Source organism: Gobio gobio (genome assembly GCF_949357685.1).
Source record: "Gobio gobio genome assembly, chromosome: 25".
NCBI classification, from domain to species: domain Eukaryota; kingdom Metazoa; phylum Chordata; class Actinopteri; order Cypriniformes; family Gobionidae; genus Gobio; species Gobio gobio.
Window position 1 is genome coordinate 2334187 of NC_137121.1, and position 25175 is coordinate 2359361.

The window sequence follows — 25175 nt, forward strand, 5'->3', positions numbered from 1 at the left end:
TCCAGGTACTGGTGCGCTCCCAGGTCCGCATGACAGCATCGCATTACCAATTTTTCATAAGAACTGTGCCCCGTTCTGTACTAAACTGCCAGTGTAAAAAAAAACTTTATTTCTATTTTTAAAATGAGAGAAATCACTGCTTATTCTGCATTTTTAAGCTTAGGCTTAAGAGACATGAACAAATTCTTTGAAAAAACATCTATGACCTTTGATACATGTGTAGTCTTCATGCTCTGTTGAGTATGGTTTTACTAATAATAAATATACATTTGCATAAAGCATGCATATTTGTCCATACCCATGTTGATTAGAGTATTAAAAACTTAAAACGTATTCATTTAAGGTACATTTAGAACTGATAAAAATGTGCGATTAAGCTGCGATTAATCAAGAGTTAACTCTTGATAATCTTGCGATTAATCCTGATTAAATATTTTAATCGATTGACAGCCCTAATACAGACCCTTTCCACATTTCACTGCACACTTGTAGATGGTAAGACTGAAACACACACACAAACATTCACAGGATGAGATGAATCTGCTCAACATACCTGAGTGTGTTCAGTGTGCAGTTTGGGTCCTTCAGTAGATCAGAGAGCATCTTGACTCCTAAATCTTCAAGGTTATTCCAGCTCAGATCCAGCTCTCTCAGGTGTGAGGGGTTTGAACGCAGAGCTGAAGCCAGATAACCACAGCCTTCTTCTGTCACCTTACAGTCCCATAATCTACAAACACACACAGAAACAATGAAGATATCTGAGACTGAGACATCAGAACTCACAACAAAAGCTTGTTAAATCTGTTGAATTATTACACATCCATTTAATATAAACTAATCAGAGTTAAATCTCTCTCATTTCCTAAACTATAAGTTCTGCTGAAAGGAGAATATGGTTCTGATCAGATCTATACAGTCATCTAGCAGACACTGAGGATCATAAGCACATAGATTTATATCTCCTAAAGCAGGGGTGTCCAAAGTCCGGCCCGTGGGCCAAATGCGGCCCGGGGATGAATTTCAAATGGCCACGAATCCTTTACAAATCATGCAGTTGCACGATGTCACCGCAAGGTGGCAGTACTAGACTTTAGGCTAGGGAAACAGCGCCCAAAGCGGAACGAAACAGCGCTGCTTGGGCTCTGCGCAACTCACGCGAGCTCTGACTCTTAACAAATGTGTTTACGTGCTGAGAGTCTCGATCACGCGCCCACTAAACAGCCAATGAGAAGTGCTCGAGTTCAGCGCAGAGTTCTCCGGTACGAGCTGCGAATCTCTCTGTGATTTGATTTAATTTAAATCCAGTTTAACAGCGCTGACTTAATAAACAACACTAACGTGCAAATCAGCTGAGCTGATTCAAAATACTTTTCAAACAACAATTTGCATTTCGAATTTATCGTGTTTACTGTGGTAACACTTCTGTAACCGGTAATTTGTCAGAAATGTAGGTTAATATCTAATTTTATTTAATTTGTAATGTAGACATGTATTAAATAAGTAATAAAGGCCAAATTGCAGACTATTTTTGTCATAAACTTGCAGTTTTGTGCATTTGTATTTATATGTCTATAGACTAAATTCCATTCTATATATATATATATATATATATATATATATATATATATATATATATATATATATATATATATATATATTACTTCTTGCTTTGTGTGCACTGCAAAAATGCTTTCATTTAGTATTTTTGTCTTGTGTCTAGTCTAAATATATCTAAAAATTCTTAAATCAAGATGTTATGAGATAAGTTAAATGACATTAGATATTTTTTCTTGTTTTCTGGAAAATTAAATTGAAGTGAGTTTTTGTTTAAAACAAGCACATATATCTGCCAATGGGGTAAGAAAAATAATGTTTCTGTTTGGAATCTTTAAGGAAGATTTTGGAAGATTATTTTTCTAATCCATTGGCAGATCATTTAGTTTGTTTCAAGCAAAAACTCAATTCATTTTGATTTTTTCCCCCAGGAATCAAGAAAAAATATGTAATTTTCCTTAGTAAAAGCATCTTGATTTAAGAATTTTTAGATATTTGGACTGAAAAAAAGACAGAAATACCAAGTCAGAAAAGCATGTTTTGTAGTGTGGTTTTACCTGTGGTGATCTAAATAGAGCACTTATTAAGTTTAAAAAAGAATAGAGTTCTAACTCCGTAATAATATTAAAATTTCACCCATTAAAACTTTTTGGTTGATGAAAGTTTTACAGATATTGTTAAATATCTATACATTTCCTGTGTCCTATCTCAAGCTACTCTGTCAGCTCAAGCTTTTGTCAAATCTGTCATGTTTCCAAAAAACAAAAAATGTCATTATATATATATATATATATATATATATATATATATATATATATATATATATATATATATATATATATATATATATATATATATATATATATATATATATAATAGGAAAAAGGATTGGCCCCCGGGTATGTCCACAACATCGAATCCGGCCCCTTTAAAAAAAGTTTGGACACCTAAAGGAAACAGTCACTTAAGGAAACTTAAACTGTTCTGTTGACACTTGACACATTGTTTTCTGCACAAAAATATTTATACAAAAATCATGCATTAAAAAATCTAATAAAAATGGTTTGAATATAATGAAAACCTGTATCACTTATTTTGTTATACAATATTTAATGATTGTACGAACAATAACACAGTGAAACTATCAGTTGCTTCTGTGTGGGTGATCTATAGTTATGTTTCAATGGTATTTCACAGTAAATTTGTTTTTTGAACCAATGATTGTGCAAGAGCAAGATTTCTTTAAAGATGTGAATGCACAATGTAATGTTTTGAACATTAGATAGCCTGTATTACAAGTGATAACCGTTTTGAGTTTTGTGTCTAGAGTTGTGAAAAATGGCATCAAGGTTCTGAAAATAGTAACTAAGTGATTGTAAAAAACTGTAAGTTTGCTTATGAACCACGCTTGTTCCAGGATCAATGCAGGAATCAAACCCGGGACTTGTTTGCGTTCACACAGAAGACACTCTGGCAATTTTATGGCAATTTTCAGGGATCAATGCCCTTTGTGCAAGAGGCATAAGTGTGTGTATGTGAGAGAGAGAGTGTGTGTGTGTGTGTGTGTGTGTGTGTGTGTGTGTGTGTGTGTGTGTGTGTGTGTGTGTGTGTGTGTGTGTGTGTGTGTGTGTGTGTGTGTGTGTGTGTGTTTGTGTGTGAGTGAGAGAGTGTGTATGAGTGAGAGTGTGTGTGTGTATGTGACTGAGTGAGTGTGTGAATGAGAGTATGTGTGAGTGTGTGTGTGTGTGTGTGTGTGTGTGTGTGTGTGTGTGTGTGTGTGTGTGTGTGTGTATGTGACTGAGTGAGTGTGTGAATGAGAGTATGTGTGTGTGTGTGTGTGTGTGTGTGTGTGTGTGTGTGTGTGTGTGTGTGTGTGTGTGTGTGTGTGTGTGTGTGTGTGTGTGTGTGTGTGTGTGTGTGTGTGTGTGTGTGTGTGTGTGTGTGTGTGTGTGTGTGAATGTCTTCTTTTGTGCTCCACAGAATAAAGAAAGGAACACAGGTTTGGATGACGTGAGGGTGAGTAAATAATGACAGATTTTAAATTGAATTGATTTAAATTAAATTGAAATTTGAATCGCTCGAATTGCTCGCCCACAATCCAAGATGGCAGACCAAGTTGCGTGGGTGTGTAGTGTGTTGTGAGTTAACTTCTCGTTTGTGACTGAAGATTTTAGACTGTTTCTGCACATTTCTGGACAAAAGTACCTCATTACATCCTGTTAATACTAACAAAGTGTGATCGTAAATCCTGCAATTTATGGTCTAAGCACACCCGTTAGTATTTCTGTGCCGTCTACTGGACCTTACATAAAGTGCAAGTTGCATTTTTGACGGCTTTTGTGGTTCTGGAGGACTCGATTATCCTATCTGGTTGGACTGTGGAAGTTATCTTATCTGGTGGAGCTGTTTGTAGAAGCGCTGTGTGGTCTTTACAGATACGAATCCTTCAAGATAAAGGGGAGTGCTTCTTTCAAAATAAAGGGAAGACCTTGCTGGTCTTTATTTCATTTAACTTTTTCCATAGCATCGCTTCACTGTATCCATCTTCCTGTTTACATCTGACGTCAAGTCCGTCCCAGGAGGGCGAATAACTGGAGTGGATTTTCTACAATGTAAGAGACTGTGTGCGTCAGCGGCTGATTTTGGATTGCTCGTCAACTGAGTCTTCCTCGGTCAGAAGGAATAGGCAAATCCAATGGTGCAGTTTGAGAATTTATTGAGACGGAGTCAGGTACATGGAGATGATGTAGGTTTATAGGTATTAATATGACAAATAGGTGTATTTATGTGTGTGTGTGTGTGTGTGTGTGTGTGGTTATATCTTAAGGACGCACACAGCACTTCTACACACAAGACTAGCGCAGGATTAACAGAGGATGGCAATTCTCTGCACAACGTGAATACTGCTCTCATGGCCCTGGACCACACGAAGTGAAAGCGCCTCGCACAACCATGAGCGAGCAGAACTACATATGAACACATGCATTATGGGTAGCGTAGTCTATGTCAGGGCACAGTTTTAACATACAAAGTGGATCTAAATTCCACTTCTGCACTCATACTTCATGGAAGGCTTTATTGGTGCTTTTGGAGAAAAGACAAAGGGTTTGACTCGAATGCTGCGGTTTTTTTTCGTTGCACTGTGCCTATCTAGCCATCTTTGTACTGAAGGTGGTTTTCACGGGTATGACAATCCGTCTTTAGTGACTCCTCCCATGGTCACAGCACACAGAGGAACGTCTGCATCTAGCTTTGCACCAGAGCTGCCGTGTGCCAGACTGTCTTCTATACTCCAGTCCTGTTTTTTCACCGTAGACCTGGTCCGTTTGACTAGTGTTATGGCTCTCCAGGATAATTTTACAAACTTTATAAGTGACCACTGGAATTTTAAAATAGTAGAGACAAATTCTAAAGATTATAATATTAAATCTTTTAGGAAGAGGTGCTTGATTGTTATATTACTTTTGATCTCTGGAAATGTTCAACCGAATCCAGGCCCAATTTCTGCCTCGAGTTTTGAAACACCTGCAGATTTTAAATCAAGGTATGGACTTGGTTTTATTAATTTGAATATTAGGAGTCTAATCTCTAAAATGGATATGGTTCATATTTGGGTACAGTCAACTGATGCAGATGTGATTATTCTGACTGAAACTTGGCTGAACAAATCTGTCTTAGACAGGGATATTTGTATTAATGGTAATAATATATATAGGGCTGACCGACCAAAAAGGGGTGGAGATGTAGCAATTTTTATAAAAAAAAAACAACAGGTTTCATGTTAAAGTATTGCTTTCTAAATCGGTGAGTAAACAATTTGAATTTTTAGCTCTCGATCTTGAAGTTTTTAAATCTCTCAGCATAACAGCTGTTGGCTGCTATAGAACACCATCTGCTGATAGTAGTGCTCTTCCTACTTTATTCCAGCTCTTTTCAGACCTTGATGCTAAAGAATTGGTAGTTCTTGGTGATTTAAATTGGAATTGGTTGTGTTCAGCAACTGATGCATTTAAAACCTATTGCGATGCATTGAATCTTTTTCAGATTGTTGACAGTCCCACTAGACCGAATCCAAAATGTTCAGAAAAATCATCCTTAATAGATTTAATTTTAACAAATGTTCCGCACAAGTATTCAACTGCGTCCATATTTGTTAATGACATCAGTGACCACTGTGTCACCGCAACGGTTAGAAACATAAAAATCAAAAATAATGCATGGTTTTCTCCTCTTTTATCAGATATGCTTCATGAGTGCAACCTGTAATGGGCAAAAGCTAGGAAATCAGATTTAAATTCAGATTGGCTTGGTATAGAACTTCCATCATGTATTAAGAAGGGCTCTCATACAATCATTGATAAAGTAAAAATGCTTAATTGTTTCAATGAACACTTCATAGCTTCTGGCTTTTTGTTTGATTCAAGTAATGGAGCTCATGTAAACCCTTCTATTGTTCAGTCAGAGAGTATTGTGTCTAGTCAATCATTCAACTTTTCACCAATTGAAATCTCTGAGGTGTGTAAAGTTCTTAAATCTATTGATGTTTCAAAATCAGCAGGTCCTGATAAATTGGACCCTTACTTTTTAAAGCTAGCAGCTGATTTTATTGCCGCACCTCTGACTCATATTTTTAACCTTTCACTTGTCTTAAATTAAATTCCACTTATATGGAAATCAGCTTTTGTTCTTCCCCTGTTTAAAGGCGGAGATCCCACACACCCAAATAATTACAGGCCCATTTCCGAGTTGTCTGTCCTGGCCAAAGTCCTCGAAACATTTGTCAATAATCAATTGAAGGAGTTTCTTTCTGTTAATAATATTCTGTCCGATTTTCAATCTGGTTTTAGAAAACAACATATAACATGTTATATATATGCATGCATATATATTCACCGTTTATCATGGTGCACTGAGGTTTATAACAAATCTTAAATCCCTCACTCATCATTGTGTGTTGTATGCTCGGGTTGGATGGTCTGCTTTGTCCAGCCGTAGACTAAAACACTGGCATGTTTTTATGTATAAATCTGTCCTGGGTCTACTTCCTTCATATCTTCATACATACATCTGTAAAAAACATGTTGATAGCTATAGCCTTCGGTCCCAGATATTTTTCCTACGGTCTGTTCTAGTGGTACATACTGAATTAGGAAAAAAGGCATTTAAATTTGCTGCTCCCTCTGCTTGGAATAACTTGCAATTGACATTGAAACTTAGGGAGCTGGTTTCATTGGACATTTTTAAAGTAATGTTAAATGATTTGGAGACAGAAACATCGGTTTGTAGATGAGTGAGTGAGTGAGTATGTGAGTGAGTGAGTGAGAGAGTGAGTGAGTGAGTGAGTGAGTGAGTGAGTGAGTGTGTGTGTGAGTGAGTGAGTGAGTGAGTGAGTGAGTGAGTGAGTGAGTGAGTGAGTGAGTGAGTATGTGAGTGTGTGAGTGAGTGAGTGAGTGAGTGAGTGAGTGAGTGTGTGAGTGTGTGAGTGAGTGAGTGAGTGAGTGAGTGAGTGAGTGGGTGTGTGTGTGAGTGAGTGAGTGAGTGAGTGAGTGAGTGAGTGAGTGAGTGAGTGAGTGAGTGAGTGAGTGAGTATGTGAGTGAGTAAGTGAGTGAGTGAGTGAGTGAGTGAGTGAGTGAGTGAGTGAGTGAGTGGGTGAGTGAGTGAGTGAGTGAGTGAGTGAGTGAGTGAGTGAGTGAGTGAGTGAGTATGTGAGTGAGTGAGTGAGTGAGTGTGTGAGTGTGTGAGTGAGTGAGTGAGTGAGTGAGTATGTGAGTGAGTATGTGAGTGAGTGAGTGAGTGAGTGAGTGGGTGAGTGAGTGAGTGAGTGAGTATGTGAGTGAGTGAGTGAGTGAGTGAGTGTGTGAGTGTGTGAGTGAGTGAGTGAGTGAGTGAGTGAGTGAGTGAGTGAGTGAGTGAGTGAGTGAGTGAGTGAGTGAGTGAGTGAGTGAGAGAGTGAGTGAGTGGGTGAGTGAGTGAGTGAGTGAGTATGTGAGTATGTGAGTGAGTGAGTGAGTGAGTGAGTGAGTGTGTGTGTGAGTGTGTGAGTGAGTGAGTGAGTGAGTGAGTGAGTGAGTGAGTGAGTGAGTGAGTGAGTATGTGAGTGAGTGAGTGAGTGAGTGAGTGAGTATGTGAGTGAGTGAGTGAGTGAGTGAGTGAGTGAGTGAGTGAGTGAGTATGTGAGTGAGTGAGTGAGTATGTGAGTGAGTGAGTGAGTGAGTGAGTATGTGAGTGAGTGAGTGAGTGAGTGTGTGTGTGTGTGTGTGTGTGTGTGTGTGTGTGTGTGTGTGTGTGTGTGTGTGTGTGTGTGTGTGTGTGTGTGTGTGTGTGTGTGTGTGTGTGTGTGTGAGTGAGTGAGTGTGTGTGTGTGAGTGAGTATGTGAGTGAGTGAGTGAGTGAGTGAGTGAGTGAGTGAGTGAGTGAGTGAGTGAGTGTGTGAGTGAGTTGTGATGAGTGAGTGAGTGAGTGAGTGAGTGAGTGGTGAGTGAGTGTGAGTGAGTGAGTGTGTGTGTGAGTGAGTGAATGTGTGTGTGAGTGAGTGAGTGAGAGAGTGAGTGAGTGGGTGGTGAGTGAGTGAGTGGTATGTGTGTGAGTGAGTTAGTGAGTGAGTGTGTGAGTGTGTGGTGTGTGTGTGGTGTGTGAGTGAGTATGTGAGTGAGTGAGTATGTGAGTGAGTGAGTGAGTGAGTGAGTGTGTGAGTGAGTGAGTGTGTGAGTGAGTGTGTGAGTGAGTGTGTGTGTGTGAGTGAGTGAGTATGTGAGTGAGTGAGTGAGTGAGTGAGTGTGTGAGTGAGTATGTGAGTGAGTATGTGAGTGAGTGGTGGTGTTGTGTGTGAGTGAGTATGTGAGTGAGTGAGTGAGTGAGTGAGTGTGTGAGTGAGTGGTGTGAGTGAATGTGTGAGTGGTGATGTGAGTGAGTGAGTATGTGAGTGTGTGTGTGTGTGTGTGTGTGTGTGTGTGTGTGTGTGTGTGGTGTGTGTGTGTGTGTGTGTGTGGTGTGTGTGTGTGTGTGTGAGTGAGTGAGTGAGGGTGAGGGAGTGAGTGAGTGTGTGAGTGAGTGTGTGAGTGAGTGTGTGAGTGTGTGGGTGAGGTGAGTGTGTGTTGAGTGAGTGGTGAGTTGTGAGTGGGTGAGTGAGTGGTGGTGGTGTGTGGTGGGTGTGTGAGTGAGTGTGTGAGTGAGTGAGTGTGTGAGTGTGTGTGTGTGGTGTGTGTGTGTGTGTGTGTGTGTGTGTGTGTGTGTGTGTGTGTGTGTGTGTGTGTGTGTGTGTGTGTGTGTGTGTGTGTGTGTGTGAGTGAGTGAGTGAGTTTGTGAGTGAGTGAGTGAGTGAGTATGTGTGTGAATGAGTTAGTGAGTGAGTGAGTGTGTGAATGAGTGAGTATGTGAGTGAGTGAGTGTGGAGTGTGTGGTGAGTGAGTGATGAGTTAGTGTGTGAGTGTGTGAGTGAGTGAGTGAGTATGTGAGTTAGTGAGTGAGTGAGTGAGTATGTGAGTGATGAGTGAGTGAGTGAGTGGTGTGAGTGGTGAGTGATGTGGTGAGTGAGTGGTATGTGAGTTAGTGAGTGTGTGAGTGAGTGAGTATGTGAGTGAGTGAGTGAGTTAGTTAGTGAGTATGTGAGTTGTGAGTGGAGTGAGTGAGGTGGTGTGTGTGTGTGTGTGTGTGTGTGTGTGTGTGGGTGTGTGTGTGTGTGTGTGTGTGTGGGTGTGTGTGGGTGTGTGGTGTGTGTGTGTGTGTGTGTGTGTGTGTGTGTGTGTGTGTGTGTGTGTGTGTGAGTGAGTATGTGAGTGAGTGTGTGAGTGGTTGTGAGTGAGTGAGGTGAGTATGGGAGTGAGTGTGTGAGTGGTGTGTGAGTGTGTGTGTGTGTGTGTGGGCATGTTTTTGTGAATATCAGGACACAAATGTGTATAATGACATGGTATGACATAGGTATTACAAAAGAGGGTGAAATATGAGGACGTTACCATGTCCTCACTTTTCAAAATGCTTATAAATCATACAGAACAAGTTTTTTTTCACAGAAAGTGAACTGCACAGTCTCCTGTGAGGGCTAGGTTTAGGGGCAGGGGCAGTGTAAGGGCATAGAAAATACGGTTTGTACGGTATAAAAACCATTACGCCTATGGAATGTCCTCACATTTCACAAAAACAAACATGTGTGTGTGTGTGTGTGTGTGTGTGTGTGTGTGTGTGTGTGTGTGTGTGTGTGTGTGTGTGTGTGTGTGTGTGTGTGTGTGTGTGTGTGTGTGTGTGTGTGTGTGTGTGTGTGTGTGTGTGTGTGTGTGTGTGTGTGTGTGTGTGTGTGTGTGTGTGTGTGTGTGTGTGTGTGTGTGTGTGTGTGTGTGTGTGTGTGTGTGTGTGTGTGTGTGTGACTGTGTGTGTAAGAGTGAGTGTGTGAGAGAACGAGTGTGTGTGTGCTTGAGTGTTTTGTGTTTGAGTGTGTGTGTATTTGAGTGTGTGTGTGCTTGAGTGTGTGCGCACAAGGTTAACAACAGAGCCCAAACTATTAGCCTAAAATGTATTTTTTAGATATAATAGTCAACGCTCAGATAACAAATTGTATGCAAACATGTAAACTAGGCAACAGGGGGCGGGATGCGTTCGGTACACCATGAGAGCATCACGGTATGTAACGTATGAGTGGTGTCTATCCCTAACATCCCTATTGCAATACATGCTTCAGTGACTTCATCATCATCTTAAAGTGTATGTGTATACTGAATATATTATATCAAAATCACTGTTTTTGTGCATTAACACATGTTAAGCATTTCCATGTTAACCCCTTACCTGTCACCCCCCTAAATGACATACACAAAATAAAAAGGTTGCTGCTCATAAGTCATTCTGAATAGACACAACCAGCATATTTCTAGAAAGCCAACACTTTAGAGTTTACAGTTCAAGTCTTAGAATTACTCAGACAGTTATTAATATAGAGATATATAGGCCATTAAGAATATATTTTTAAATGTATAAAAATATCATGTGAATGTAGTATAACAATTTATAACCACAACTAAAGTGAAGCCACAAGGGTGGTCATGCTTCATTTTAAATCTGAGGATGAGATCTATAAAATTAGGCATTCTATGAAGCATTTTGTAAGACCATGTCTTCTTTTTAGAGAAGGCTAAGATAAGATGCTAATCAAATATGTTATTGGCCTGTAAACACCCATTTGCAGTGTATTGTCTAATGTCTGGCGAGGAGAACAGCTCAATTCATGCTCTAATGTTCTCAATGGATGATCGTTTTACACCTCTGACATTGAGACTTAATCCGCATTATTGTTTTATCGTTATAGATTAAAATTACACTTTCACTCAAATCTCCCTTTTAACGAACATCAAGTGTTTGAATTACCTACCTGTCGCTATCTAACAGGGATTTCATTCATACAATGATGTTAAAATATGTTATATTTAGCATTTTAAATGGAGCTAATCGCTACACCTCCATAGCATTTATAATGTTAACATCAATTACTGATATAAAACTAGCCAAAATCACATGAAAATCACACAAAAACGTTAAGTCATAGTAATCGTGTGTTTATTAGCTTCTTATTTCACGTGTAGAAATGTTTCTTTAGTTCGTTTAGACAGCATGAGGAAGTGTACACAGAGCAGCGTCATGCAGAGGGCTGGAGTTATAGTCACGTTCACTCACGCAAGATGATTGACAGCTTTACAGATCGAATGAGCGTGTGATGACTCAGATCTGATGTAAACTAGGAAGAAGAGACACAGAGCTTGCTTTGAATGCTCTTTCAGATGCATAATTCAGTGGTAAATTAATAGAAATGGTATTCTGTATGACGAAATATTTGCAAACGTGATGATAAATCAATATTTCTCCAAATATGCACACGTTTGGACTAAGAGCCCTAGCGGACATTGTCTAGTGCATGGATGTGAACAAAAATAAAATGTAGAAGACAAGACTGGCTTTTTATTCTTGTTGATATTCTATTAAATATATTGTTCATTACAGATCGATTATTTTGCACTCCTGACATAAATTAAGAAATGAATGTCACTGCGACCCAGTTTCATCATAAACAGTGGTCAAATATCTAAGCTGGAGTCTTTAATCTTTCTAATTATACTCAGTTTGTCCAGATGAAGTTAGAGTGTGATGTTTTAACGAGCAGTGAATTTTGACAACAGTAATCTGGGGCTGTCCGCGATCTTTGCCTGCAAAGGGGTTAAGTGTTTTAGATTGTCCCACTGTTTTAGTGATTTAAATACTGAGGTGGGTTTTGTATAAGGATTAAATTAATCTCAAACCTCAGTATCTCCAGCTGACAGTTTGGGCTCTTCAGTCCATCAGAGAGCAGCTTAACTCCTGAATCCAGCAGGTCATTGACACTCATGTCCAGCTCTATCAGGGGTGAGTTTGGTGTCTGCAGGGCCAAAGCCACAGTTTCACAGCAGGTGTCATCGAGACCACAGTAGGAGAGTCTGTAAAAACAGGATATTTGTCCATGGCATGTTATGTCATGTTGGAACTGATGTGACAGTCAAGTGAAAATAACAGAATAATAGAATATAGAGATTAGTAAACCCATTTTAGTAAATACAGATTTTACTCTCCAGAATCAATAAGAACATGACACACTTCACACTGCATCTTACGCTTAAATTGATTTTCAGAGTTAAATACTTTAACAGCTGCCGACAAGTTCCTTACGTTGCTTTTCTGCAGCATCTCACAGCTGGCAGGAGATTCCTGCGGCCTCCAGGTTCAGTCTTGTACCTCCTCAGGTTGAGCTCATCCAGCACCTCCTCTGACATCAGCTGTACGTAAGCCATCAATGAGCACATGGAAGATGAGAGGACTCTTTCTGGAGATGATCTGAGGTATGTTTGGATTTCTGTATATAATGAATTGTCATTGAGCTCCAGTAAGCAGTAGAACAGGTTGACTGAAGTGTCAGGTGAGATGTCCTGGTTTTGTAATTGTTCTTTAATGTGTTTGGTTATTTCTGTGACGCTGTCTTTGCTGTCTTCAGTGTGTGTGAACAGGCCTCTGAGCAGGTCCTGATTGGATTCCAGTGAAATGCCCATCAGAAACCGTAAAAAGAGGTCTAAATGTCCTTTCTGACTTTGCATTGCTTTCTCAACAGCCTTCTCTAGTAAATCATGTAAAGCAATATTTTTGTCTGGCTCTTTGAAGACAGACACACTCTTCTTCTTGTTGTTGGTTTTGAGCAGTCTTGCAACCTGAAAAAGAAACCGACGTTTAGGCCTGACCTCTCTTTGTGTTTCATCAAAAGAACTCTGCAGCTCGTTTTGTGTTTCTTCAGTGAAAAACTGCAGCTCGTCCATGTTCTTGTTCAGGTAGCAGAGGAACACGTGCACTGCAGCGAGGAACTCTTGAACACTCAGATGCACGAAGCAGAAGACCTTCACCTCATGAAGTCCAGCGTCTTGCTGAAAGATCTCAGTGAGCATTCCTGTGGACTCAAAGTCTCTCTCATCAATACCACATGCTTTTAGATCCTTCTCATAAAACACAATGTTTTCTTCCTTCAGCTGTTCAAACGCTAGCTTAGCTAACTTCAAAAGCATTGTTTTATTGGAATCTAAGAGCTTGGGATGTTCTCTTTCTGTATCTTTGTCATGCTTCTGGCTCTTCATATTCATCTGTATCAGCAGGAAGTGGATGTACATTTCAGTGAGTGTGGTGTTGATGTCCTCTGCATTGTTCCCAATGGGGACGTCCTGAAGAACAGTGGCTGTGATCCAACAGAACACGGGAATGTAACACATGATGAAGAGACTACGAGATTTCCTAATGTGTGAGATCATTCTGGAGGCCTGAGTCTTATCTTTGATTCTCTTTCTGAAATACTCGTCCTTCTGCTGGTCAGTGAATCCTCGCACCTCTGTGAACAACCCTACATACTCAGGAGGGATCTGATTGGCTGCTGCTGGTCGTGATGTCACCCAGACGTGAGCTGATGGAAGCAGAGTCCCATTCACCAGACTTGCAAACAGTTCATCTACAGATGATCGTTCCTCAACACTCATCACCATTCCACCGTCAAAATCCATAGTCAGTCGACTCTCATCCAGTCCATCAAAGATAAACGCAAGCTTACATTTATATATCTCACATATCTTTGCTGTTTCCAGGTCCCTCAGTTCTGGATTAAATTTCTGTAGAAACTCATGCAGACTGATCTTTCCATCTTTAATGCAGTTAATCTTTCTGAAAGGAAGCAGGAACACACAGTCTATATCCTGATTGGCTTCTCCTTCTGCCCAGTCCAGAATGAACTTGTGCACTGAGACAGTTTTTCCAATGCCAGCGATGCCTTTGGTCAGCACAATCTTTTTCTTTTTTTTGTTCCGACTAAATACATCATTGCATTTGATTGGCCTGTTCTGTGCTTTACGGGGTTTAATGGTGTCATCAATCTTCATAATCTCATGTTCTTGTTTGACTTCTTTAAGATCCCCCTCCGTAATGAAGAGTTCTGTGAAAACATCCTTGAGATATGCTTCATTTTCCTTTTTACACTCAAAAATGTCTTCCACATTCTCCTTCATGTTCATTTTGTGCGTTTTCTTGAATTCCTGCAGCCAGAAATCCTCTGTTATGAAAACTATAAATAAACAGGAAAATGAGTGAACAAAACAACACTAGAAAATTAAACACAAAGGTTTTTCACATTAGCATGATCATAATTAAAATAAACTGGTGCAAACATACGGTATTTAAATTCATGGCACTGAAAGCAGTTCTGTTTTGTGCTGAAATCAATATACATCAAACAAGCTAAAATCATTTCTGATCCCACTGTAAGCATGTGTGTAAGGTTACTTCACCTTGTTTTATTTTGCATTTCTCAGCTGGCTCTAATGATTCTTGTACTGAGAAGAGAGAGAAAAGAACAAGATTTTATGTTCATCAAAATATCTTTTTGCTCTTTGACAGTATAGTGTCCCCATCACTATACTGGGGTGTTATGACCCACACAGACCACAGGGTGAGCGCCCCCTGCTGGCCTCACTAACACCTCCTCCAGCAGCATCCTAGTTTTCCCATGAGGTCTCCCATCCAGGTACTGACCAGGTTCAGCCCTGCTTAGCTTCAGTGGGAAACCAGTCTTGGGTTACAGGGTGAAATGGCTGCTGGCCATAATGATTTCTCAAGGATCATGTGACACTGAAGATATGAGTAATGATGCTTAAAATTCAGCTGTGAAACTTCAACTGTTATGGCAATTGATGTATCAATACTCCTAGATGACCATTACCAGCTTTGCTATTGCCTGATACATGATAATAATCTGTACAGTGTTGTGATCTGAGCAGTGTTTATATCGTTAGCTAGCGTATATATATCTATAAGCTAACACTGGTCTCTCACCGAGACACCTGCCCTGTTCTCCACTGTTTCTCCTCACACAACAACTCAATTTGCCTCCTCTAATTGTTGATCTGTCTAATCCTGGCCTTTCCCTAATTCTGTCATAATTGTATGGCTGTGGTCTGCCATTTGAGTATTAATAAACATTTATAATTTCCTCAGCGTCCGAACTGTCATTGCGCTCCATTGTTTTCCTATCGTTAAAATTCACCCCGTTCAATTCTCCCGTTACGTCTCAAAACGTCGGTTTTGCCATTTTCAGATGCAGAAGTAAAATTCTCTAATAAAAACGACTCCAGAAGCCTTAGTAGCATATTTATAAGTATATTTTAAAGTATGTAATGTAAAATATTTTTCATTATTTTAATGTAAATCTAACCTGCAATAAGCCCTTTAAAGCTTTTGGAGCTATATCTGTAATATTTTTATCTAGAGCCAAAAGTGCATCAATCAAGCCCCCCGCTCTGTGCACGTTTCTCTCTCTCTAAAAACGTAAAGCATTATGAGCTGCAGACGTCGCGGTTTTTTTAACAATGGTAGCAGAAACTTGAGCAGCAAAATAGATACTTTCGCTAAAACACTACAAATTTGTATCTGTCATAGAGATGATTCTGACCGTTTAACTAATCCAGGTTTGAGACTAATGTGTGGCACCTTTAGATGTTTTTTTCTTATTATTACATTTAGCATTAGCCTATTAATTAGCATATACGGAGCAATTCATAATAAACAATGTTAGAATTTGGGACATTTTTAGAGATGGCAAAGGAAGACTAAATAACTTTGAAATTACTATTTAACTTTGTTTTCGTCCTTGAGATGAGTTTGGATTATTAGATTATATACATTGTTTGTTTTTAGTAGTTTACTGCTTTGAGTAAAATACACATTTATACTTTTCTTAAGTGGTAAACCCTGCACCCTGTTTTCTCAGTCCCAAGGCCTTCTATGTGCCATACAAGGTTTGTCTAAATGTAAAATAATACAAATATCCTGTTAAAACATCTGATCTAACCTATATTCATATCCAGTTATATATTATTAAAATATTTACTTTTTTGGGTAAAATATGGTAAAAATTCTTAGACAATGTTTTGGCTCTCTGGCTCCAAGATTCTCATATTTGATGACTACTTTGAGTGTTTAGGATTTTTTTCTTTTGCAAAGTACTACGGCTGCCTCGATGGAAATGTATAACTGTTCAGTAAAAGTATTGTCCGGACCTCCGCTGGGAAGGAAATGTAGAGACCGGACCTCTTTGAATACCCCTGCTTTCTTACCTTCAGTGTAGTTGTGCTGTAACTCTTCAGCCAGCTGGTTCTGGCTCATCTTCCTCAGGATGCTCAATGTTTTCTTCACAGCTTCTTCTGCTCCAAAACACTCCATCATTATATCCACTATATCAGTCACACCAGCATCCTCCAGTTTACCAGCTCCAACAGGTCCATCTTCTTTTAAGTAACTCTTAAATCTCTTCAGATCATCTTTTTTCAGGTCATCTAGAGTGTCATGAAGCAGCTTTTTTTCAGATGCCATCGTCCTTCATGGACTGTTGGAGAAAAGGAAAGAGGTTACTAATAGTTGCACTTTTATAGCAGACATGCAAATAAATGTGTGTAATGAAATGACACTGTGATCAGATCAGATTATGAAACATTTTAAGGTCTGAAACTAATTCTTCAGTTTAAGAAACACACTCAAATGAAGTCAAATTAATGCCACATAGATTTTCAAAATAATAAAGTTTTGCAAAACAAAAATAAAGTATTGAGGAAAAAAAGTTGTTTTGCAAACAAAAATAAAGAATTGCAAAAGGAAAATAAAGTGGTTTCATTTGCAACACTCCTTTTATTCTGCATTTCAGTCAAGTGTAAGTTTGTATTTCCCCTTTGCGCTTCACTTTTCTGTGCGTTTCACGGTTTTGACATGGTGGGCGGAGTCAAGAAACTGGGGCGTGTTCAGTGGACATGGTCACGCCTCCCTCTGAGTGACATCATCTGCCCGAGACGCAGATCAGCACAGATGAAGGCCCCATGGCTGAGAGGCATGCGGGTGGATCATCTCCTTGTACTCACACTTTAGCTGTGTCCCAAAGTGAAGGGCGCGCACTTTGAAGGCCGCATTTCAAGTGCGATTGCGTCATAGCGGCACTACGAAGGCTGTCCCAATGTTAAAGCTGCACTTCTGGAGGCCACATTTGAAGTGCGATTGCGTCACAGCAGCGCAACGAAGGCTGCCGCAAGTCGAAAGCGACTCAAAATGCGCCCTCCGTTTCTCAGGCAAAGGAAGGGTACAGCAGATGGAACCTTTGCACAACTTCGCAGCCCACCCTATCCCAGAATTCATAGCACACTGGTGACTACAGGATTTGACTGGTCCGCATAGAGTGCCGAAGTAATAACGTCACTTTGTAGGCCAAAACGCGGAAGTGAGTAAGCATTTTAGCCCTATGGGTTCCCTCGCCCTAAAGTCTATGGGTTTTTTGAATGGGTTTTTGCTAAATCGCCTGAAATAAGGTCTGTGGTTAACAAAGCCTCTATCTATTTTCACGTTTTAATCTATGACATAAAACACACAAGTTATAACCTGCTTGTGATTTTTTAAGACTTTATTGTGTCTCAAAAACGATGGTTGCTAACAAGTTGCTATAAGGGACTACATCCTTTGGCGGGGACTTTAGACGTCATCGTGACAAACAGGCAATCTCTCACTAGCCCGCGTTTCAGCCTGAAGAATGAAGAACTTATGTGGCGTGAATAAATCGCGCTATTCGCGCAAAGTTGGATGCTTGAACATTTGGAGTTTACTCTCTTCACATGTTTGTCTCGTTGAGAAATGGCTGACATGGGCTGTGTTTACACGTCTTTTTGTGTTAAAATCTACTGTTAATGTGTGACAAAACTTAGTTTTAAGACTTTTTCAGTCGATAATGTAGTTGTTTAAAGCTCAAATCTGTGGTTTATTTATAAGAAGAGTGCCTATTTAAACATTTTATCTGGTGTTATCGGAGTTGTGAGCTCCAGTGAGTCAGCGGCGGTCAGCGCTTGTTTAGCCGGCGAGAGTTGACTTTCCTCGGCTAGTCCTTCAGCCGTCTGCCGCTGGCTCTGATGTCTCTGTGGCGTCTCCAGCTATAATTAGTCTTGTGGAGATTTAACGGCCCATATTTGCTCTCATGGATCTATGATTTGTTCCCTGGCAAATCGTTTAGGCTGAGTGCAAAGATAAGTTTCATTACTTGTTTATTTTTAGGCTATAACTGTATGTTACCGTTGTAAGTTAGCCGACTAGAACTGACTTTGAATGTTTGACTGAATTGTTTGCTTTATTTCATGTGTTGCTTATTATACGTTTTGTATTATTGATCATACATAAACTTGCATTTAACAAAAAGAGACTGGGTTGTGTTTCATGTCATTTAATGTTATCACAGTGATAATCATATTGTCTGAAAAAACGTTAACAAAAGATAAATCTCAGAGAGGCACGCATAAACAAAATTAGTTTCTAACATTTTTGGAAAAAACGAATGGGCAATATTTCTCATGAAAAAGTGGATAAGTGTTCATACACAGCGCAGATCATAATGAGCGAGCGTGTTTTTTAAATAAAGTTAACATTTTATATCTGACGGCTTTATTTGGGCTTCAAAATGTATACATTTTGGATTAACTTGTAAAGATTATCTTGGTAGACAAAACGTGTAAGGGTCATTACTCTTTGTTGAACACAGATCTTATTTTTTGCGATTTTCCAAAAGTCTATGGGGAAAATGAATGGCTTTTTGATCGAGGGAACCCATGCGCCGCTAACTTCCGGGTTGTACTGCAAGTACTGCAAGTGTAGCCTGGCGCAACCACTTGAACTTGAAGTAAACAAAACGTTTAGTGCATTCGTGGTAGAGCAACCTGGCAAGATAAACTGTAATTTCCCAATTTTAACTTGCATAAGTGTTATTTATTTCTCAAACATTCTCTCAAGAAGAGGAATCAGTCCATTCTCTCCTTTTTCGCTCTTTCTTTCTTTTTTCTTTTATCTTTCTTGTTTCTGCACTTTCAAATTAGATCTGCACGGGGCTGTTTTTTCTTCCCACTCCCGCAATAGGATCTATTCCGCACCCGCACCTCCCGCTCGCGCTTCAAATTCTCTCCGTGCTCACGCGCTATAAATTATTTTTTTCACGACCGATCCAGCTGAATTTAGATTTCGTTTCCAGAATCTCTCTTTTAAATGTCCCCTACAGAAAGAGAGAGAGAGACTGGGGATAACAGAAGTAAAAGGCTATGTTGGCCAAGCAATCGTTTATTTATTTTTTCTTATCATAGGCCTACTGTCAACACCATAAATATGTCACAGACAAAAATAGGCTAAATCAAATACGACATCTGTCACTCAAAACTATAGGCCTAAGTGAAAATGCAAATAAACGAAAACTGCTGACTTTACTGCAAAATAAAGTATTTTATATGAATGAATAAATGAATGTCGCTCACTGACGACGGTCCATTATACCGATAGTCTCCTCCAAAGGCTGAATGTAAATTCGTGGCCGGGATGCTCAGAACAATTTCTCAATATTATTATTGGTGTTTTTTTAATGCAAGTTATTTGTAAATTAAGTAATTGCTGTCTATTGTTAATTTTCGTTAACTTGAAATGTGTCGGCTAAATAAAAGAGAAGTGGTTGTTCTGTACATTCTGTTTATTTTTGTAATGCAAGTTCCCTTTCGAGGGAACTCGCACTGCATCGGGACGACGCTTTGGGGATGCTCCCTTAGCATCAGCGAATCTGAAACCAGAATGCCAACTAGGCCAATCCGATTGGCGTGCGTGATGACGTCATCGTGACGGCATACCCTGGAAGTATAAAAGGGGTGCTGGAACGTAATGGCGGTAGTTATTGCTCTTCAGCAAGCGCTATCTGTCAAACTGTCTGTCTATTTACTGTTGTATTGTCAGTGAAAGTGTGTGTGACTGAAAAATGAAAAATGTGAGAGTGTGAGAGAGTTTAAGCAGTGTGTGCATCCTTGCCCTCGCTACATGTCGGGCTCGGATACACACCTGCTGTGTGTGCACTGCCTGGGCGTTCAGCATGCTCGAGCGGCTCTCTAGGGAGCCGCTTGTAAGCATTTCAAGAAGCTGACGCTCAGGGTGCTCCGCTCTCGGCTGGCCGTGCTCGATGAGGCCGGCCAGCCTCGTGAGCCCCGTGGATCGGTCCCGCATCCGCCGAGGCGGTGCGGTGAGGCTGGTCATGGGGCTCACGGATGGACTGTCAGCGGGACTGGGACTGCTGAGGCATCTTCCCAGTCTTTATCTGACAGTTCAGATGTTCTCCTTCCCCGTGTGGAAGCCCGCGCTGCGGCTTCTTCCCCCGGGGCGGAGGACCCGATGTGTGAGCGGTCTGATTCTGAGGAATTAGACGTGCTCAGCATCGTGGCAGTCAAAGTTATAAGCACTTCTTAAATATGCAAGATTCCATCTCGCGATTGCAGAAAAAAAGGCAGCGCGCAGGTTGGGTCTGCATTTAAAGTGAACACACGCGATCGGTGTGCATGAGATACTTGTTGGCTTAACGGCAAGTCCGTATAGTATGTTAAATCAGTATTGTCTGATATGGCGGCATTTAAGTCTGAGGATTTAAATGAGATATGATCTGACTCTGAGGAGTTAGATATTCAGTCATTCAGACCATGTTTCACCGTATTGTGTGACACTGTTTGGCTTTTTTCTCGAGGGATGAAAACCAATTGTATTATGACGGCTTGAACCACGTTGCTGAGGCAACGCGGGGTCAATGAGTCCGTATAATACAAATAAAACAGTGTTGTCTGATTAATTACGGCTACATTTAATTCTAAGGAATTAAATAAAATATAATCTGACTTTGAGGAGTTAGATATTTAGCCTATCATTCAGACTATGTTTCACCTTAATTGTGGCTGCATTTAATTCTGAGGAATTAAATTAAAATATTATCTGACTTTGAGGAGTTAGATATATTTTTTATTCAGCCTATTATTCAGATCAGGTTGCACGGGTTTGGTGATTATGATGGCATTTAATTCCGAGGAATTGAGTGTCATGTTATCCGACTTTGATAAGTTGGATACTTTAATTCTGTCACCCAAGCGTGTTTAACTTGTGAACTGGATATTCATCTAAGATGGAGCCCTCCTGAAGTTGATGTCGTTCTCGCCGCCTTGTGGCCTGCGGGACACATCAGTTTCAGGCAATTGCTAATCGCAGTGTCCGCTCGAGTGTTGTGGCCCTGTTGAGCTGCTCCCTTAGATGAGGCCCCTGCTGGCCAGTCCCCTCTCCCGGGTAGGAGCGATCGAGGTCGTCTCCCCTGTGGAGTTTTTCGGGAGTCGATGCTGTGTTCCCGCCGTCTAGTACGCTTCGGGCCACATCGTTTCCCCGTGCACGCGTGCTGCATCAGCCGCCTCTAGCAAGACTTGCGGTGGTCCAGCAAACGCGTACGCACACCGAAAATCTTCCTCGATTTCGCCCTGCCGGTTAGCCGCTTCAGGGGGTCGGGGAGGAGGCTCGGTTGACACCCGAGACCGGCCTCGAGAGGCTGGTTCCCTTAGCAGATTATCTCGCCGCATGGTTATGCCTCCAAATATATCAGCTTGGGGCCTGCGACTGTAGGAAGGGGCATACAGACTGCAGTCCGGTTACCTTCCCCTGAAGTTCAGTGGGGTGGTCTGGACGGCAGTGGTCCCTGGGCAGGTTCGGGTAATGGAACAGGAAGTTCACTCCCTGTTGGTAAGGAGGCCACAGAATGTGCTCCTCCGCCAGACAGGGAGTCCGGGTTCTACAGCCAGTACTTCATAGTTCCTAAGAGGGATGGCGAGTTGCATCCAACTTTAGACCGGAGGTACTTGAATCATTCTCTGAGGAGATTCAGATTCAAGATGCTTAGCATTTCCTCCATAGTGATTCAGATCCAGTCTGAGGACTGGTCTGTCACGATGGGTCTGAAGAGGACGCATACTTCCCTGTATCCATCCTTCTGTGTCACAGGAAGTTCCTGAGGTTCGCTTTTTGGGGCAAAGCGTACCAATATCGGGTTCTTCCAGGCGGCCTAGCCCTTTGAGACTCTACACGCAGTAGCGTGTTGACGCCTTCTCAGAGAACTGTGTTCCTGGGAGTCGTATGGGATTCTCTACGTTGTGGGCACAATTGTCTCCCGAACGTATCGAGTCCATACGGGCGGTGGTCTCTAAAATGAAGCTAGGCCACAGCATCACTGTGAAGCAGTTTAAGGTCTGCTGGGGCTCATTGCGGCTGCGTCCAACAGAATATCTCTTGGCCTGCTGCATGAGACCCTTACAGTGGTAGCTGGGAATCAAGGGGTTTTCCTCGGGGGGAAAACCATTCTGTATGATCAGGGTAACGCGCAGATGCCTTCGTTCCCTAGTCATATGGAAGAAACCTTGGTTTCTGTCCCAGGGGCCAGTGTTGGGAGCGTTCTGTTGCCGGGAATCCGTTTCAACAGACGCCTCCCTCACTGGCTGGGACGTGGTTATGGGAAGTAAACCAGGTGGCTTTCCTTAAGGGGAAATCCATTCTGTATGATCAGGGTAACGCGCAGTGGCCTTCGTTCCCTAGTCATATGGAAGAAACCTTGGTTTCTGTCCCAAGGGCCAGTGTTGGGAGCGTCCTGTTGCCGGGAATCCGTTTCAACAGACGCCTCCCTCACTGGCTGGGACGTGGTCATGGCGGCCGCTTTGCGAGAGGTCTGTGGGAGACCAGGCATTTCTCCTGGCACATCTACTGCCTGGAAATGCTGGCGGTCTACAAAGCTCTGAGGAGCTTTTTCCCGGACCTCCGCGGCCACCATGTCCTGATATGGAAGTAAACCAGGTGGCTTTCCTTGAGGGGAAATCCATTCTGTATGATCAGGGTAACGCGCAGTGGCCTTCGTTCCCTAGTCATATGGAAGAAACCTTGGTTTCTGTCCCAAGGGCCAGTGTTGGGAGCGTCCTGTTGCCGGAAATCCATTTCAACAGACGCCTCCCTCACTGGTTGGGGCACGGCAGGGGGGTTTGAGGTTGCGCCCTCTTCTTCGGGATACATATCGTATCGTGAGTTCAAGATCGCGATTTATATCGAATTGTGACACGGGTGTCACACCGTTACACCATAAACACCACTTGTTTTTATTTTGCAATTCTTTACTTTTCTTTGCTAAACAAATTTTTTTTGTTTAATACTTTATTTTTGTTTTGAAATACTTTATTCTTTAGCAAATCTATATGGCATTATTTTGACTTCATACACACTCATTCTCAGACATTCTTACACTTACACACACACTCATATTTGTTTACCTTAACTTCTAAAAAATGAATAAATTCTCATGATCGAAATGAATGTGTAATGAAATAAAGGTTGTAATGTTGAACTGTGCATTCATGAATGGAGAATAGGAGGTAAAGTAAGAGAAGTTTAGTTGAGAAACAGCTTTTTAACTGCTTTAGTGTCATAGACCTAAAGTCATATGTAATGTTTGACAGAAACGAAAACGAGGCTGTAGAAATACAGTGTGCCAACTATTCAGCTCACAAAACATCTTTTATAAAACAGTTTTGAAAATGAGTTGATCTAGAGCTTTATTGAGAGAATTTCCTGTAATCTCGTGTCAGACGCGTAAAGTTCACTAAAGGTCTATTAGTTGAACTGCATTGATCTCCTGTGATCACTGAAACATTGGTTTTAATTTACAACTTGAAACATTCACTAACTTACCTTGAATAATGGCAATATTTGCAGATGTTTCTTTGTCCTGCTCTGAAATGGCGTCTTGCTCATCAAAAGCTCAGATCTTCCTTTCACTTCTGAGTTCTCTCATCAGTTTCTCTACAGAACTGGTTTTTCAGCGCCCCCTGCAGGAATAACATCAAGTCTCATAGTCCATTTACCTCATAATCTGAGGTAAAAACTCGCTTTTTTTATTAATAAAACTGACTTTGAAACCAGGTGATACCGTGGAGATCTCCGTTTACTCCCTTTATCATCTTGTAATCTTTAGTGTCAGTTTAAAGCGGATGTTGTAGGAAGAGGAAATGACAACAGATCAAGGAAGTTACTCAATGTCGTTAAAACACAAGAAGAAAAGCCCTGAGTGTGTGTGAAACCTTCAGCAGAGATTCTGAGCGCGTTTATGAATATTAAACTGTGGCCGTTTCTCAATATGCGTACTTGTCTGTACTTGTGTTCTCGTTGACTTGTGAAACGTCATCAGTCGCTGCACTTCAAGGTGCATTAGCGCCACCTGCTGTGTGGATCAAGATCGCAAAGACCTTTTCCAAATTCCTCATGTACACCCATATTCTTTTATCTAGATCAGTCCTTTTCAGATATAGCATTAAAATTAATACATTGATCATACGGGTTCTATCGCGATATGTTTGAATTGGCGAGTTGATCATCAAAAGCTCTGATCTTCTTCTTTTTCTTCTTATATATATATATATATTTGTCTTTCCTGTCCAGTCTTCCTTAAAAAATGAAACAAATATTTCCTCCCTTGATCACTATTCCCACATTCTAATATATTTTTAGAATTAACTGACGTTTTAATTATTGTCTTGTAAATTTCCTGCATGACATAAAAATGACTCTAAAACTGTTTCTGGTAACACTTTTTTATAAGGTACATTAGTTACATTAGTTAACATAAACTAATAATGAACTGCACTAATAAAGCATTTATTAATCTTTGTTAATGTTAATTTCAACATTTACTAATGCATTATTAAAATCTTGTTAACATTAGTTAATTAACTGTGAACTAACATGAACAAATCATGAACAGCTGGATTTATATTAATAACATTAACAAATACAGTAACAATGTATTGCTCATGGTTAGTTCATGTTAGTTAATACATTAACTAATGTTAACTAATGAGACCTTATTGTAAAATGTTAGCCTGTTTCTTCCTCTTGACATTCTGAATTTATGAACAAGATTTCATATAATATCTCCTCATGATTTTGATCTTTTCCAGACGTAATTCTCTTAAGAGCCGAGACAGAGTCACTACATATTTTTATTTAATTAATGCTTCATAAACTTTTGTAAAAAAATGTATGTAAAATATCTTATTCAGGACAGTACTAAATAAAAAATAACATGCATTTTGTATGATCACTTTTATTTAGTTAAATTATTCACATTTTCACAGATTCTGCAAGTGGTTCACATACTTTCTCTTGCCAGAGTATAATATGATTTGTTGCTGAT

General features: G+C 40.5%; 1 protein-coding gene across 1 annotated transcript in view; it reads right to left on the reverse strand.

Annotated features, from left to right (window-relative positions):
- Nucleotides 1-25175, reverse strand: part of LOC307121780 (uncharacterized protein) — a gene marked incomplete at its 3' end in the record, with an annotated part of 187655 nt that overhangs the window by 6686 nt on the left and 155794 nt on the right. The window contains exons 30-32 of the mRNA XM_079809537.1: nucleotides 16207-16466; nucleotides 12239-14159; nucleotides 11836-12009 (exon numbers count right to left, since the gene is read on the reverse strand). Of these exons, the coding sequence (XP_079665663.1) occupies nucleotides 11836-12009; nucleotides 12239-14159; nucleotides 16207-16466 (2355 nt within the window). The remainder of the gene's footprint in view (nucleotides 1-11835; nucleotides 12010-12238; nucleotides 14160-16206; nucleotides 16467-25175) is intronic.